This window comes from Manis pentadactyla, chromosome 5 (assembly GCF_030020395.1).
Source record: "Manis pentadactyla isolate mManPen7 chromosome 5, mManPen7.hap1, whole genome shotgun sequence".
In the NCBI taxonomy this organism is placed as follows: Eukaryota; Metazoa; Chordata; class Mammalia; order Pholidota; family Manidae; genus Manis; species Manis pentadactyla.
In genome coordinates this window covers 468,629-486,186 of record NC_080023.1, presented here as the reverse complement: position 1 = coordinate 486,186, position 17,558 = coordinate 468,629, and the positions used below count along the sequence as shown (strand labels likewise).

Genomic DNA, 17,558 nt, shown 5'->3' with positions numbered 1-17,558 from the left:
CTTTCGGGAACTATTTTGTGTACTTTGGTGGAGGAGGTCCTTACTGAGGGAAGCGTGACTCAGCTGTCCTGTTCTTTGCTCAAAGCCTGAAGCTGTGTATTTGATGCATACATGCAGGCACTCCAGCCTGTGCACTGGGGCAGCGTCCCTCTAGCGCAGTGGCAGGCTAGCGCGTGCCTTGGCCCCTGCTGGGGGCAGATGCATCCAGACTGCAGGGGGCCGCAGACATCCAGGAGCCACAGCAACAGCGTACCGTCTACGAAGGCCAACTCTGTGACTCACCGTGGGACCCTCTGTTCCTCACGTTAGGGAAAAGGTCAAGCGATTGTGGTATCTGACAAGCAAGGGAAAAAAACACTTTCCACTGCCTTCGCGTCTAAGAGGTACTTCTAGTACTGAAGGTCAATCAAGTAGTGTTAAACCCATTGACTGCCTAAAAAAAAGATGGGGCCGGCAGTTTACTTTGTAATTTTGAAAGATACAGGCAATATTCCTATAATTAAAATTTCAATTTATAGGGTTTCAAAACATTTTTCCCTTTTCCTTTAAGCTACTGTAGATTATCTGGTCAAAAGCATCCCCCAGATCTAAAGGCAGAAAGACCATCAGGACACCCGGTGGGGCCCCACAGCTCTGCTCTGCCCGCAGCTGCGTCGCCCTGCCTCCCTGGGACTCACCTGTCAAACGAAGGCTGGGTAAGAAAGGTGATTTTCAAACTGTTGCCTACAAAACGTGTGCAGTTTCCTCCCTTTGGAGTAGAAAGAACTGCTGAGAGGCACTGACCCTGAAGACAGTGGAGCTTAAACATGTAAGCCATTTCTTCACTGAGCTCCAGTATTCCATGGTCACCGCCAGCAGGAACCTGCTTCCTTCTTGGGGGTATTTACACTGGAAATTAAAGACTTCTGCATTCCCAGTCGTGTGTGATGCAGCCAGGAAGTGGTGAACCTGTGGCCACGTGAGCCAGCACTCGGTCTGCTTCCTATAGGCCCTTGAGGGCCACCTCCGTAGAAACTGCACCTCTGGGTGCACCAAGGCTCAGGGAAGAAGGGCTGTCATGAAAGGGTTTCTACTTAGCAGTTTCAACTAACAGAGGAAAAGCTGGTTTGACACACAAATGTTGAACCAAAACATGTCACATGCTGTCCCCTGGCCTGTTTTTGCCAGCCTAGTGCACGGCATCTGCAGGGCCTAGAAAAGCTGGCTGAGTCTTGAGCAGGCAGTAAGACGCAGCAGCCATACCACGTTGTTCCCAACTTGTTTAATCTGTAAAAGGTGATAAAAACGGTAGTTTCCGTGTTTATACATTCTTGGAATGTTGGCCACCCAGCGCAGTATTTTGAATAGCTGCATTACCAACTTTCTTGACTCAGAGTTGTTTAGATTCTGAAAAGATCTAACTCCATGGGGTATGGTGACAAATCTGTCATGAGCATTAAATACAGAGACATGAAGGCGCTGAGCTAGCAGCAGGCGTAAGGATCAATGGGATGTAATAGCCGGACTTCAGGGCATAAGAGGCAGCCAGTCTTAATTGGAATAAAGTGTTAATACTTTAACATAAATTATACATTCATTACGGTGTTTTAAAAACAGTCAAGCCTAAAGAAATTCTTCACACCATCAAAAAAATACACATATTAGAAACCTGCTTAAGCACAGTTTTTCATTTAACAGCTCTTGGCCTGGGCCACACACATTTACAGGAATCTTGTTTCTCAAACTTAATCAATCAAAGCCTGGCAATCATATATAAAAATAAGACTAAAGTTAAAGCCGCCTGCAACTGGGAACTAGAAATCTGATGTGGAAATGGCTGAATGACACCACCAGAGGAGCCATCTGCAGTGGCCCTCACCTGGGGAAGGCTGGCAACGTCTGTCCCCCCCACCCCCACCTGGAGTGTGTGATTCAGCAGAACCGGGTGGGGACTAAAGGTCTGCATCCCCCAGGGTCCCCCAGGATGCTGATGATGCTGGCCCAGGAAGCCCCGGTGAGAACCGCTGGCTGAGACACCTGTCAACAGCTTAGCACCGGCTCCCTCACTGCTCAGGGCAGTCGGGGGGCCTCAGGAGTAACACCACTGCTCATTCTTCCCTGTTGTCACAGAGAAGTCCTGGGTTTAGTTAACAGGGAACATTTCTCTGCCAGCATGCAGTGCATTTTGCAACTAAAGCCATATACTACGTAATTGAAATGTTTTGTTTAATGCTGAAAAATTTACCCAAGGGGAGACAGGATGTAAAAGGAAAGGAAAAGGCACCGTAATTAAGTCCTTGGAAATGAGGTTGTTCTTTTTTCTTTCAAATAACTTTGCTTTAACTTCAAGCCCAAATATTCTGGGAGGTAAACAGTCTTGTTTTGAGCTGTGGGGGCAGGAGCAGCAGGGCAAGCTCCGGGCGGAGTGGAGAGCCGGGTGTGCTGTCACTCTGCCACCTCTTAAAGCAGGGTCTTGGGCATGAGAACCCTGAGCAGCTGGAGGACAGATGCCTTCCTCGAGCCCCTGGAAGGTACCGTGTACGGCCATGACACAGCCTCTGGAAAACCGACAGGGCTGGGCAGAAGCCACGCCGGGGTCTGGTTCAGGACAGCAATCGAGAGAGGCAGCAGTCCACAGAGCCACCCTGTGAGCTGCCCTGGTGCTCAGCACCTGACACGGCCTAAGGCCCTAGGAAGACGCTTAGCAGGGCTAGCATGGTCAGCTTCAGCAAGAAGTACTTAAACTAAGATGAGGATCTTGGGAAAAAACAAACACCAGAACTCAAATTCTTAGCCTTGAACTTTCTAAATGTGTTCTTCCAAGTAAAATGCACAGCCAGCAGAAGCCCCCCAGGGAAGCCGGCTCAGTTTGAAGGCGTGTGTGACCCACTAACGTGCTCCCTGCCCCTGGGCCTTCTCTGTACACCAGGGAGCCTGCCCACCCAGGGGTGCTGCTCTTCCCCACCGGGAGCTGAGGGGGCTCTGCCCATAGCGAAGGAGGTCAGGGCGGTGCTGGGATTGGGAACTACGAGCTCAAATTGCCATTGCCGGCACTGCTCTACCTAAGATTCTTCTTCTAACGTTGCAAAGAAAACAACCTGTGGTTCCCTGGCCTCACTGCCCACCCACCCCACGGGCTCCATCTAAAGTGCCACGTGTGGGTGTCGTGTGCAGCAGTGGGCCTTCCAGGGGAGCCTCCTCGGAGCTCGGTGTCACCGAGGAACGCTGGTGGCTGGTGGGCCCAGCAGGAAAAATTGCTCCTTGTACCCGCAGCACAGTTGTGTAACCAAAGGGAAGAGGCTCAAAGTAATCACCCAATCTCATACGCTGCAAACCGAACATGTAAAGGCAAATTGTCATCTGAAGTATTACTTTCAGGACTAAGTTAAAATATACACGTATGTTTCCCCCATGATCCGAAATAAGATTGTTACTATTGCTTCTTTCAGAGGACCATGAAGAGAATTTATATCCTAAAAAAGGGAACTCAATTTGTTTAAAAAAGAGAAACAACGGGGGGAGGCACCCCCCAGCCCCCAAGTCATTTGGCTCATGAGCTATTAGCATCACCCCAGCCTTCGGAGCGCCTGGGCTTCAGGAGGCGTCCCTGGATATCCAGCCACTCTCCGTGAGGAAGTTCAGAATCCTTTTCTTTAGGACCTTGTCCAGATAGCTGGGCAGGCGGCTTTTGGAGGGGATGCCCTGGCGCTTCTGCAGGTGGTCCTTGATGATGATGGTCTTCACGGTCACGTAGCGCGCGGGGCTCAGGTTCAGCGAGCTGCACAGCACCTTCTCGCGGTCCGACAGCAGCTCGAAGCCGGGCAGGTTCTCGATGGCGGCGAACTCGGCGTCCTTGCCGTCCTCGCGGCCGCGCCTGGCGCCCGCCGCGCCCTTGTTCTCCTTGCGCTTCTCGCGCTTGTGCCGCGCCGCCTCGAACTCGGCCGACTCCTCCATCTTGGTGATGCCGTTGCGCCGGTAGCGCTGCAGCTCGCGGATCCTGGCGCGCAGCAGCCTCTCCTTGTGCATGTTCTCGAACAGGTCGTCGGACTCCTTGCAGGACATGAACTGGTAGAGCGGCCGCAGCTTGAGGCGCAGCTCGCGCTCCTCCTTGCAGACCTTGCGCTTGGCCGCCCTCTCCCGGTCCTTGCGCTCCCGGCCCAGGAAGGCGGGCACCAGGCTGTAGTCCCGCGCGATGTTCTTGCGCCGCTGCCGCTCGCGGAGCTTGCGCACGTACATGTCCACGTGCGCGCGCTTGAGCTCCACCTCCACGTCCTCGTCGTCGTAGTTCACCGAGAGCCCGCTGATGAGCGTCTCGGCGTCCTGGTCGTACTCGACCTCGTAGTCGTCGCGCAGCGGCATGTAGCCCAGCTGCTGCTGCTCGGCCGCCGAGATGTCTAGGGGAGGCAAGGGGGTGGTGAGGCTGGGAGAGAGGGGGCCCCCACTGGGGCAGGTGTGGTCGGTCACCCGGTTGGGGATGGTGTCGGGGATGCACGCCTTCCCCAGGCTGCCGTGGATGTACATGCTTACATAGTGCTCCATCACTTCCTGGGGGGTCCGGGAAGCTCCGACGTGAGCAGCCATGTCTTCCTGCAACGACAGAAGCCCCACGTCAGCTCCCAGGTCAGACCGGCTTCAGCAAAGCCCTTGGCGTGTGCGCCAGGCCTGCCCGCGTTACTGCCCGGCGACACCCCGCCCCCGGCCTTCCAATGGGCTTTTCACACGGACGGAGGCCAGTGGGCACCGGCCGGGACCCCCGCCATGCAGGCGAAGCCCAGAGGGTGCAGATTCGCCTGGATCGCTGCATGGCGGACAGCACCATGCTGGGCTAAACCCCGCCCTTGGCCTGCGGACCTGGTTACCCAGGCCTGACGGGGCTGGAGCCCGCCCCATCCCGGCCCCTGCACCAGTTGATGTCTGTCTGCCTGTCCATGCGTGTAACGGGACACGGGTGGCAGGCGCCCCTCCCCTCCCCAGTGCTACCTCCTCACTCAGAGACAGACCGGTCCAGAGTTCCTACTGTCTCCCAGCTACAGGCGTCCCGTTCGACCGTGCTGCCCTCGTCCCAGCCCTAGGAGGGCCAGCTTGTCCCTTTCCTGGGTGGCGGTGCAATGACTGGGTAAGGGTCTTTTAAAGGGAGGAGGCCATCAGTTAGGGCAGCCCCCACAGCTGGGGAGCAGGGAGGGTTGGAATCACCAGGCTACAAGTACTGGTTCCTGCAGGTGGTAACCGTGAAAGCAGGGTAATTAATGGGAGGAAATTGTACAGCTCGCTCAATCTTTCCCTTCTGCCAAGAGGCCTCTTCCTTAAAGTCAACCACTAAAGCCACTTCAGAAAGTCACTGCCCGAAATGCACACTCATTCACCGGCAGCCACTTGGCCCAGCTGGCCCCTGAATTCTTCCCACAGGGCTCCCAGTCTCCCAGGGTGCGGTACAAGCTGCCTTCCACCCCAGTAACGCTCACCTGAGATCAGGATGGCGTCTGCACTCCCAAAGGCCCAATTGGAACCCGAGAAAGCAGCCAGTCCCCCAGACTGACACCAATGACAAGCTGGGCCTTGTAGGGAGGAAGGCCCTTGTGGTGCATGGGACACACTACAGGCTGGGTGCTTGGGGCCCACCCAGAGCTGCTGGCACCCGTCCCACAGGGCCCTCGAGTGTGAGGGTGGGGCTTAAACGCACAGCAGCACAGGGGGCCCTGCAGGGACCCACCTTGTCAGGCCCCTTCCTGAGCATCATACAGAGAAAGGGAACATTAAAGCTCTAATTCAATTCTGGTCCTATGGGGATGAATTATTTACATGATTTCTTCTTTTAAAAACTATTAGTATCAAATCTGTTCATTATGTTTTGCCAGGAAGCATTTGGTTTAAAAAGAGCAAAACAAAAATCAAGCCACAACCATCTCCAGCATCTACTGCCACTCTGGTAACGCAGGCTGGGCACATCCCATCTCTGAGCCCTGGGTCTTACCAGTACAGGAGACAGGAGTCACCCCCCTCCCCCAACCGCTCCATGCACTGGCCGCACCTCTGCACAGGGAGGGGCTCCACTGAAGCCCCCACTCACAGAGCAGCCAGTGCAGGACACTTGGCATTAACACCCTTCCACCCACCACCCTGGAGACCAGGAAGCCCCAGTGAGCTTGCCCACCTGGGCAAGCAGCTCAACCAGCTGGAAAAACACCATCCCAACACCTGCCCTTTCAAGAGGAAAAGGATAGTGTGGCCAGGGCTTCTGCAGAGCAGAAATGCCCCACCCATGCCTGAGCTTCCAGTACCCAGGCAGGCAGGCAGAGGCATGGCCAAGACCTGCCCTTAGGCTTCTCCACCTTCACCACAGCTTCTGTCCAAGCTGCAGCCACTACAGATGCAGGGTCAAGTTGTCAGGAGCCTTCCAGGCAAAGGACCTGGGGCTCCCCATTTCAAGAAGGCTCGGAGGAGCTAGGCTGCAAATCCACAGATGCATGGTTGGAAGTATGGGCCCCAGGCCCTGGCCCGGCCCCTGGTCCAATGAGAGAGCCGGCAGGGAGAGGTGTGCCTGGCCAGTGCCAACTGCCCCCCCAACAAAAGGCTGCTGTTCACCGTGAACCGCAGCAATCTGCCTTCCAGAAATCATCAGATGGCTCAGAACCCACATTTGGATAAAATTTAAGTCCTGAAGAAAATTCTGAGCCATAAAGTCCTATCTGACCAGAGCAAGGTATTTTTATTTGTTAGAGGTGCTTTCCATCACCTCCAACACTCCAGGAAGCACAGAGCAGGAGACTGAGCAGCAAGGCGGCCTGGGAGCAGTGGGCCAGGGCCGGGATGAGCTCTCACACACGAGGCAGTGGGAAACCCGCCGCAGAAGCAGGTGTACACGCTGCCTTCTCTGTGCAAACAGGCTGGGAGACAAGCAGGACACAGGACCCAGCTACCCAGATACCCGGGGCAGAGCTGGGAGGGACCACTTCACTGGACACCTTTCATGACGTTTTTCAGCCTGATGGATATATTGTGAAAACTAAGGAAGAACCCCGCTAAGAGGGGTGTCAGGGGAGCGACCCCAGCCCCTCTGCTCACTGCCTGGCCCGGGACTTGCCGCCTCGGCCTCATGCCCAGTGCCAAGCAGCCAGACCCCCAGTAGGCAACACTCCACAGAACACCAGGCCGCATGCACACGTGTCACGGTCTTGAGAGACACAGAAAGAACTGTCCAGACTGGAGGAGCTGCGCAGGCCTGTCGTCATGGGCTCCTGGGCAGAACCCCAGGAGGTCGTACACGAGTGAAAGGCGCTGTATCAGCGCTGCCTCCCTTTCTCCAAGTGTGCAGGGCTTACGCAAGGTGCCAACATGTGGGGAGGTACACAGGATGGAGGTATAAGGGAACTTTGTGAACTATTTTTTATCTTTTTTGGGTAAATCTGGAAGTTTTTTTAAGTAAAGTTAAATTTGGCCCTAGAATTCTGTTCAAAAGGTTTAAGATTCTCATCCAAAATAACTAAAAAAGAAAAAAGAGCACTTAAGAACGATGACGCTGTTCCATGAGAAAACTTGCTGGCAGTGCACAGGTGGGGCTCCTCCATGTTCACAGGAAGGTGCCGACCCCAGTGCTTCCACGAGCTCCACGCCTGGCTCCACCGACACCACGTTCCCAGGGCCGCGGGTATGCAGGCCGGCCTGTGACCACGGCCTGGAACCAGAGGCTGTCTCCCCCTCACACACATGGCTCGGTTCCCCATCCGGCTGCGTGAGCAGCACAGCCAGCTGCGAGCACTGGTGCTGACACCTCCGTTGTCCAGGTCCCCTTTGGGTAGCAGAGGGGACCCTGGCTCTCAGATGGACCCAGGCTGTGGGTATTTATGAAACCACAAGTCAGAGGGAGGAAGCCAGGGAGCCCCATCTCAACCAGCCCGAGCCACTGCCTATGGGTGGCTGAAGGCCACTGCTAGGAGACAGTGGCCATCAGCTACGCTGGAAAGCACTGCCCCCAGGGCCACCACATTAGTTTAATCATCAGGGGAAAGGCCCGGGAAAACACACCAGATCCTGATTTTCAAGGACGCTGACACAGTGAGGTCACAATGGGACAGCCTGAGTTTAGAGAGCGACAACATGCTCTGATTCTAACAAGAGCCCACAGGACAGACGGGTGCAGGGAAGCTAGATCATTGTCCCGAACTTATTTTAAGATAAGGAATAAAAACTGCCACAGCGACAGCATCCCCACCAACATCCACCGACCACAGTCAGTGTCTCCTCCAGTCTCCACCTGTCAGTGGTCCCAGACCTGCCTTCCTGCTGCCGGTGACAAGTGGCCGGTAGCCTGTGTTCAGTGTTGCCCATGACGGCAGCAGAGGCGCTGGGGAGGCAGTTCTTTCCCTCACATGCTCAAGAGCAAAGTCTTTGCTTAATCCAGACGGATAGGTGGGAGTGACAGAGGTTGGAGAGACAAGTTCACTCGAGTACAACATAGGCCAGGAGCATGGCCATAGGCCAAGGCCGGTGTCCCCCACTGTAGGACACAGCACACACAGATGAGCAGCCCGAAGGGCACGGAGCACCAGGTTTGTGTTTTCCTTTATGCTAAAGTCAAAACAAGAGAGTCCCGCCTTTGTTAAAAGAAGGGAAGGTCTGTATGTTGCCTCCCTCAAGTCCTTTGAGAAGTAAAGGAAGAAAAGGAAACGTCCACGGGCAGAGAGGCCTGCTGTCCAACGTCACCAGGCTCGGGCCGGGACGCCAGCGCTCCGGGAACAGAGGGGAGTATCCAGGGAGGAATGACTCCCCCAGGTTCTCTGGCTGGCCTGGTCTCCCTCGGACTTCTCGCGGCTTACTCGTGCCGGCCCCCAGCACCCGAGCAGGGACAGGGGGCAGAGTAGAGCCCAGAGAAAACACTGGCATGTGGGTCAGCGGGCTTCTGCCAGGCGCCGCTCAGGGCCTCTCTCCACGCTGCGGTGCCTCCACCCTTTGGACGAGGATGTCTCCATACTGGGCCACTCAGCCGACTCAGCCTCAGACAAATGCCAACCCGGGGCTCACTCTGGCCCAGGACAAGCCTTTAGAGGCGCCCACCAGTGAACCCACCGTCTCAGACCGGGCTAGGCGGGGACAGGGTGAGATGGAAGAGCGCAAGGACGATGTGGGACTCTGTGAAAGCTGACCTTTCCACTTGAAGGACTGTACCTCATTCTAAGGTCAAGTCCATCCCATTTGGGGAGCACCGAGATGATCTTTTTATGAAATGGTGATAGATTATTAACTGGGTCTTTAACATTTTTTAATATCCTTACTTGGTAAACATAAAGTTAGTGATACTATGGTAGCATTCAAAATACTCTTTCGGTAGGTCTGGTCTGAGGGTCTGGGCAGCACTGCCTCGGGTGGGCTTCCCAAGGCCCCGGCACACGCCTCCCCCGACGCAGTTCCCCAGGCCGGCGGAATGCCCTTTTCTCTGTGTGCACAGGACCGGGGGCCTGGCCCCCCCCTCATTAGCTGAGTAACTTGGACAAACCACTCAACCCCTCTGTGCCCTGGTCTGCTCATCTGAGACAGGGAGACTACTACCCACATCGCAGGACGGCCGGAGCCTTAGAGGAGGGAACACGCGTCCCACGCTTAACCCCGTGCTGGGCCGTGTGCCCTGTTAGCACTGCTGAGAAGCTGTTCCTGCTACAACCTGTATTTACCCCTTAAGACTCAGGTCATCTTCTCCAGGAAGCCCTTCAAGAACCCCAGACCTGGGTTCAGACTCTGGCTCACTTACTTACTAGCTGTGAGATCCTTACCGTCTCTACTTGTGCTTTTTGATGAGTAATCCCTCTCTGAAAGGGTTTTGTTAGGACAGAATGAAAATCTCAAATCACAGTAACTGTTACTATGGAAGTGCTGTTACATGTATCATCACCGATAGTCCTGGCCATTCCCACGAGGGAGCAGGGCTGTGCGATGAACCGAGGCTGAGCTCCCTGAGGGCACAGGCTGGAGATGCAGGCAGTCTCCCTGCGGAGCACACAACTCGTGTGCTCACCACACCGCCTCTCACAGCACAATGGTGCGGCGCACAGCAAAAGGCCTCTGCCACCACAGGCTTCCTGAGCTTTAAAAAAGCAGAGCAAGGCCAGCCTGCGGACCTTCCAATCTCCTTTCCAGACCGACACCATTACAGAAGTGCTGCCATGTCTCTTAGCTGGCTCAAACTCCAACCTCTATGGGTCATGTGCGGGGCACCACAGTACCTATTTCCTCCCTGTGCAGAGAGAATTAAACTCAGTCCTCACGTACAAACCAGTACCTTTACCAAAATGACTCCTATATTTAGCGTCACAGAGCATCCTTCCTGTGCAGGCTGGTGATTCTGCTCTGGGGCATTCTGAACGCCGCTGTGCTCACCCTGTGGCATCCTTTCTCAGCCGGCAGCATCTGGATGTGGAGCACAAGGCTCCACCCTGGAGCTGGGCCTCACCCGCAAAGGCTCTGGAGCCAGGCTTAGGGGTGGGGCTGTCTGCAGTGTCTCCCGAGGGCCTCCTTTCTCTTCAAGCGAAGAAGCTGCCAAGGGGCAGATCAACCGGAGGCCCGCCACGTGAGCCTGCAGCTCCAGGTGGGGCCTGCGAGCAGAGACCCCAGGGGCAGCACCTGAGGCGGCAGAGGGGGGCAGAGGCCTGCACGGGGGTGTGGTGGGGCCCAAAGGGAAGGCCTGGGCCTGGGCAGAGCAGGAAGCAGGTGTCGGGGCTGTGCAATGTCTGCTGACTGAACCACCAGGAGACCGGTCTCAGTCTGTCTCTTATGAGCCGTGTGCCACGCACCAGCTGGGCTCCATCTACTGGCCTGTCGCTGGCCCTGGCCACCTCACGAGCTTGCTGTGAAGAGCCAGTGAGGGACACGTGTGGGCAGCAGACTCCAGAGGGGTCCTCCTCACCTGCCTGCTGCAGGCATGCAGTCTGCCAGGGGACGGCGCTGGGACAGGCCCAACGTATCTCTTAGTTGCCATCTACACTCTTCTCCCTTACCTGCTGAACTACACATGGGCGTCAGACATGACCCCCAGGCCTGGCAGAGTTGCTCTGCTTGTCTGCCCTCAGCCTCCCTCACAGCACCGCCATCATGTCCCAGGCGGCACCACCTCAGACCCTGGCCCACAGAGCGCCCTGCAGAGCCCAGGCTGGACGCAGGAACCCCAGCTTGTCACACCACATGAGTGGGGCCGTGCACACATCACCCTCTCTTCCAGCCTCCTTCCGGCGTCTTTGGCACAAGAACAACCTGCCTGCCTGACAAGAGGGGAGGCCTCTGCACCGACAGCCTGGGCCACCCTGGTTCTGCCTTGCTCTTCGCTCCCCACTGTGGGGTGAACCCTCCCCAGTGACAGTCATCAGTGTCACCTCCGCCTGCAGACGTCGATGGCTAACACTGGTTTCCGTCTGCCCTTACAAGCGATCAGCCATTCCAGGGCCCCTATTTCCCTGGGCCACTGCTCCTGGCTGTGAGGGCTTTGAGATAGAAAGTTCTGCAAGCCTCACGTCCAGGTCCCCCGTTCTCCTAAGCTCACTTGGAGAATTCACCAACTCACACGGCTGTGACTGGCCCGCGAGCTGACTAAAGCCTTCCGGGCCAGATGAACCTGTGGGGGAGCTTCGCAAAGTGTCGCGCCTCACGGTGGAGAACAGCACAGCAAGTCCCCAGAAAAGAGAACTGCCACGTGGCCCAGCCATGCCACGGCTAGGTGCCTACCCAGAACTGAAAGCCGGGACCCCCCAGGCACCTGCACCCCGTGGTCACTGCAGCCCCACTCACGACGGCCAGAGGTGGGAGCCGCCCGAAGGTCCATGGCTGGACGGATGGAGAAACAATGCACGCTGGGTCCCTAGCGGAACGGCACCCACCTCAAAGAGGAAGGGAATTCTGGCACTGGCAACAATGTGGGCGAGCCGAGGACATGACGCGAAGTGAGATCAGCCTGTCACAGAAGGGCGAACACTGTGATCCCACTGGCATGAGTCCCGACAGGCAGATTCAGAGACAGAAGCAGCACAGTGGCTACCAGGCCTGGGGGAAGGGCTGGGGAGCTGCTTAACACATAGTTTCTGTTTGTAAAGATGAGAAAGTTCTGGATATGGATGGGGGGATGGCACAGTAGGAATGTACTTAATGCCACTAAACATACACTTAAAAATGGTTAAAATGGTAAATTTTATGTTATGTATATTTTAGGACGATGAAATTAGTTTTTAAAAATAAATAATACAAGTTTGTAAAGTGGCATGGCTTACTCTGCATCAACGGTTCTTAGAGGAGGGTCCCCCAGCCAGCACACTGCAGCACCTGGGAAGCCGTAGGTAATGCAGATGCTCACGGCACACCCCAGACCTGACTGACTCAGGAATGGGAGGCGGGGTGGTCTGTGCTCTCACAAGCCCTCCAGCACGCTCCGAGTCCTGCTGGAGTTCGGGAGCCAGCTGCTCCCCGTAACCCTGGGAATGCCAGCTGCTTTCTCACTGACTCCTCTCCTCTTCCCCATCCTTAAAGGCAGTTCCGAAATAGGATGGATGCTTATAGGACGGACTTACCCATTCCCACCAGCACACAAAAAAGACTTCTGCCCTGGCGAGAAGGTAACCATTACGGCTCCCAAAGCAGCTTGGTGGGCCCACTGCACCAGAACTGCCTGGGGTTCTCTCTATAAATGTGTATTTCCAGACCTCACCCCTGGAGATGCCACCTCAGGAGGTCCGGGATGGTCCCTGGGGATCCTTACTGCCAATGAAATGGGTGGTTCTGGGCACGCAGTCAGAGACAGGGGTCAAGTTCTGGTTCTGCTATGGGCCGTCGTCATTCACAGCTGAAATAAGGGCCCAGGAGAGCTCAGGGAACGAGGGCAAACAGCGAAGTGCCCATCGCAGGGCCTGGTGCCCAGCACACTTAACAAGTACTCCATCTCAATCAGCTTCAAAACCCCAGTTATGTCTCATGGCCTGGCGCTCAAGGCTTTTCAAAATGTGACGCATGCACCCTGACCTACCCATCCCCAGCCCGAATCCTCCACTTCAGGCAAGCTGGCTTTTGCCTGGCTCCTGAACGCACCAAGACAAACAGAACTCAAAAACCTCCCTGGTGCACACTAGCCTTTCCCCGGCAAGTCTCCTCCACTCCTCCCACCGAAGGAGGTCCCGCGTCCCATGTGACCGCACAGCTTCGTACAGGTCTCACAGCTGGTGCATGCCCGTCAATGCACTCAGGCATCTAACGGGCCCTGAGTATGTACTAGTGGGTGAAAAATGAATGCACAGTGCAGTGACCACATGCATGCTGGCTGTTACCCGGCCTTCTGGATGTCTGCCACCATCTATAAAAGGAAAACTCTCTATTCATGATATTCCTCCAATAATTAGCCTGAATGTACATACACAAGCAAAGGCCCTGCACAACCTACAAGGAACTTCACATCCCTTTAAATCTGATCTAACTTCAAAGCTGGCTTGAACCCACCTGCGCTGTAAGGTCCCCCTGACCCGTCTGCAGAGCTCAGGCCTTCCGCAAACTGTTCAACACCTCCGGCAGCCAGCCTACAGCTCACGTACCTGCTGTCAGTCATAAAGCATTTCCCCTCTGGGCTTACGTCTGTGTTCCAGCAGGATCTGTGTCCTCTACCTCAATCTGCACAACACCACCACAGAACCACTGCCTCCACGCTGTCAATATCCACAGCGAAGTGATTCTGTGGGTCACTGTCCACCTGCCAACCCAACCCTGGCCCTGTGTCCAGATGTCTCCTCACCAGTCCTCTCCACCACTCATCAAACGGGTGGACACACTGCTCGTCCCCAACCCTCCTCACTTCACTGTCAGCATCCCTCAGCCACACCTGTCCCCATCAGTCCCTGTGCCTCAGCCCCACGACAGAATGTGAGCAAACAGCGCCAGACTGAAGCAATAGCCTTGCCCCAGGTCTCCTGGAATCACTCTGTCCATCAATTCCACACAGCACAGTACGACTCAGGCTGCAGGTCACATGTGCCACCTGAAAAATGAGAATCTGCAGGCTTGCCGCCCTCTCACTATCCCTGACTTCCAGGCTGCCTTTCTCTACATGCCACCCCCAGGCCCTGAAGCCTAGGCCCTATGTGCACTAGGTCACCTTCCCCTCGTCCCCATGCCACGCACTAACCTCCCTCAGAACCAGGTCAAGACTTGTCTCCTCTGAAAAGCCGTCAGTCTAGCCACAACTTCGGCTGCACCAATAATCTGCCAACCTCTGCCCCACAGTTGTTAGTGCTCTTAAACAGAGAGTTAAGGCCCAGACTTCAGAATCAGACAGGCCTGTGTCTAAACCCTGGCTTCACCACATGAAAAGCCAGGGCACCCTGGACAAAGTATCTTAAACTCTCAGAGCTGCAGTTTTCAGCTGTCAACTAAGAACCATCCCCAGGGCTACAGTGAAGAGCACACAGAATGTTTGGGAAGAGCCCCCCAGAGCCGGCACGTGCCTAGTACAGCACGCATGGGACACAGCGTGTAGGTGCACACATATGCAAGTCTGCTCAGAAGGGAGCCGCTCATCTCAGAGCCGCAGAAGAGCCTCCCAGAAGCACAGTGAAGCTCAGCGGGTAGAGCAGCCAGCCCACAGGAACACAGCTGGAGGCACCAGAGCCCCACTACTCAGAGTGTGACCTGTGGCCACGGCGTAGGTACATTTCCAATGCCGACCTCTGGCCTCTCCTGAGCCCACCAAGGTGCAGCAGGGAGAGGGCCCCACACACCCAGGCCCAGGCCCCTTCTCCTCCAGCTTTGTGCCTAACAGCTGAGCCACGCTGACTGCTCGAGTCAGAAACTGCACCTTAACGAGCACCCCCAGTGATCCGTGCATGCATTCAAGTTTGAAAACTGCCTCAGAGGACCGGATACCCCCTTCCAGCCCCTCCAGTGCTTTCTCCAAACTCTGTCAATGGTAGTCCCTGGCTTGTTCTTTGCATACTTTCCGCAGCACCCCCACGAAGGCAATGCAGACAGCGCAGTTAGGGTCGGACTCTGAGGTCACACTATTCAGCTCAAAACCTGCTGCACAGGCTGCTGGGGTGATTTCACAAGAAATGCATGCACCTCTCAGCACAGTGCCTGGCACTCAGTAAGCCTCTGGGTCTGTGTGAGCTAATTTTAGCAGCTGTAGAGATAAGCGCTGAGAAAGCAATGGGGAGGGAAGTCTCTCTGAGGCACAGATATGTAAGTGCAAAGATGTGAGTCACGAGCCGTGATCTGGGGGGACAGCACCCCAAGCAGAAGAAATGAAATGCAATCAAGAGGAGAGCAGCTGAGAGGCCATCAGTCAGCAGGCCCCGTGAGGCCCCGGAGGCCAAGAGGTGTGACCCCAGCAGCCCTGGAAGCCACTGCAGGCTGATGGCACGTGGCATGCCTCTGAAGATCACTTTGGCTATCGTGTATGGAAGGGGACGGGCACAAGAATGAAGCAGGGAAACCAGCTGGAGGCTCCAGAGGCAGTGGAGTCCAGCAGCCTGGACTAAGGGTGTGCAACGAGGTCAGATTCTGGAAATATTTTGGAGACAGGGCTGCTGCCGAACTGCACCCGGAAGAAGGGCCTGAGGATGGCTCTTAGTCTGCAGCCCGAGTGACTGAGTGACACAGTGTGAGATCTGGGCCACACCGAGGTGAGATGTCCACAAGACAGGCAGTGAGGACATCAGGTAGCAGTTCAACATCCAAAGCTGGAGTTTCAGGAAGAGCTTCAGGCTCAGGCCAAACAATTACAACACTTCAAGCACCTGGAAGACAAGGATGAAGCTTTTCTCGCCTTCAGAGTGCTTCACCCTTGTAGGTGAGCACAGCAGCAGCTCACCACACACCAACAAACAGCATTTCTGGACAAAGTGACAGGGAGGTTTCTGGAGGGCGGTGATCGTGAAGTGGCACTTTGGTGAGGATTTAGTGTGGCTGCCTCTGCGGAGTTGGGAGAAAAGTACAGATCCCAGGGCTGTATAAAGGGTACTGGTGCCTCAAGACTGGCTCACTTTATGGAAAGGAAGGCAAAAGGTAATAAAGGCAGGATGGGGTTAAGACCGAGGGGAGAGTAGGAATGTCTTCTACAGTAGGAAGTATGGAATGTCCTGCCCAGCGGGAGGGAAGGGCTGCAGAGCGATGGAAGCAAGACGACACTGGTGCAGGGAGGCCGGGGAACCATCACATGGAAGGGTCTGGAAAGATCAGGGAGCTGGGTTCACGTGTCTCTTCCCTACTTCTCTTAATACCTGGAGATGGCCACGTATCCTCGTGGCCCAGAACATAACCAGGGATGTTCCCCTGTGAATGCGGACGAAAGCATCCTCTTGCAGAGTGGAGAGCGAGCTCCTCAGGGACCATCCAGAGAGCAACTAACTTGCTTCTCCCCTAAGGAGCCCTGCTCGCCGTGTAGCTGGTGGGAGTGAATCCAGTCGAGCTCTCACCTATCCCATCAGTTACAAGTCCCTACAGAACCTTCGGACAGAGTGCGAACCCAGGACGCACGCCCCCTTTCTTCGGTACTTGGAGAGCACAGAGCACTCCTCTTTCAATGTCCTGGGCACTGTGGGGACCCAAGAATAAACAAACTCTGGCAGGGCACACAGGGCACATGCACCCACAACCGCACAGAGCCAACGGGGCCACAGGCACAACCTGAGTGCATGGGAGCCTGAGGGCAGCTGCAGGGCGAGTGTGCGCAGCTAGTCTGGGCTCACCACATTGCTCTCCGGGCAAAACCACCCTTCATCAGGGCTCCTACTGCTCTCTTGTCAAGGCTGTTGACCCACCTATGTCCACGAACTCGTACTCAGGAAGGGCGCCAGGTCTTGCCCAAAGTCTGCACTCAGCAAACACCTAGGCAAGAGTTCCGAGAGATTAGGAACATGGCTGTGTGGTCAGAAAGCCAAGTCTCAATCCCCACTTTGGTACTTCCTGGCTGTGTGACCTCGGGCGTGTGGCTGAACCTCTCTGCGCTGCAGCGAGTGTACTAACTGGGCGTGCTGAGTGCCCCTGCCTCGCTGGCCCTCTGCGGCGGCGCTGGCCAGCAGGTGCGCGTCGCGTCGGCAGTGACCAAGGGGAAGAGGCCCCGGCGTCCCGGCGCGAGGGCCCCCGCCCGAGCTCACCCAGTTTCCGAATCCGAACTGCTCGATGGCGTCCAGCAGCAGCTGCTCCTCGCGGCTGGTCCAGCCGCCCTCGGCCTCGGGCCCCCACAGCGTGAAGCGCCCGCCGTCCACCAGCTGGTAGCCGTGGTAGCGGCGGTGGTGGCCGATTTCGGCGCCGGCCGAGAAGCACTCGGGGCACAGTTCGATGTCCTGGCACTCGGTGCAGCGGAAGCGCAGCGGGCTCACCTCGGCCAGGCAGTACACGCAGTACTTCTTACCGAGCTCCGCCATCTTCCCCCGCCCGCCGCCCGCGCCCGCGCCCGCGCCCGCCGCCGCCGTCAGCGCGCCGCCGCCCGCGCCCGCGCAACCGCCGCCCGCAGCCGCGGCCGCCGCCACCGCGCCGCCAGTGCAGGCGTCCCGGAGCCGGCCCGCGGGGCCGCGGCCCGCCTCAGCACGCAGGCGCCCTCCGGCCCTGCCGGCCGCCGCCGCCGC

The 17,558-nt window shown here is 56.4% G+C and overlaps 1 protein-coding gene across 3 annotated transcripts; it reads right to left on the bottom strand.

Moving 5' to 3' along the window:
* Positions 1-2,188: 2,188 nt before the first annotated feature.
* Positions 2,189-17,539, bottom strand: TADA2B (transcriptional adaptor 2B). 3 transcript variants are annotated; one of them, XM_057501990.1, is made up of 4 exons: positions 17,088-17,536; positions 16,752-16,818; positions 4,507-4,566; positions 2,189-4,373 (listed from the first exon to the last, which is right to left on the bottom strand). In XM_057501990.1, the coding sequence occupies exons 1-4, from the start codon at positions 17,355-17,357 to the stop codon at positions 3,574-3,576; spliced, it is 1,197 nt and encodes a 398-aa protein (XP_057357973.1). In that variant the 5' UTR covers positions 17,358-17,536; the 3' UTR covers positions 2,189-3,573. The 3 variants fall into 3 exon arrangements, with proteins under 3 accessions (XP_057357973.1, XP_057357971.1, XP_036777274.1); XM_057501988.1 differs by having other exon boundaries at positions 2,189-4,566; positions 17,088-17,539; XM_036921379.2 differs by lacking the exon at positions 16,752-16,818 and having other exon boundaries at positions 2,189-4,566; positions 17,088-17,531.
* Between the last annotated feature and the right edge of the window lie 19 nt (positions 17,540-17,558).

Coding starts and splice junctions, on each gene's coding strand:
- TADA2B (XM_057501988.1), bottom strand. CDS start 17,357: ATGGCGGAGCTCGGTAAGAAGTACTGCGTGTACTGCCTGGCCGAGGTG. Junction 16,819..17,087: donor AGTTCGGATTCGGAAACTGG/GTGAGCTCGGGC, acceptor ACTCTTGCCTAG/GTGTTTGCTGAGTGCAGACT. Junction 4,567..16,751: donor GTACGAGTTCGTGGACATAG/GTGGGTCAACAG, acceptor CTGTCGTTGCAG/GAAGACATGGCTGCTCACGT.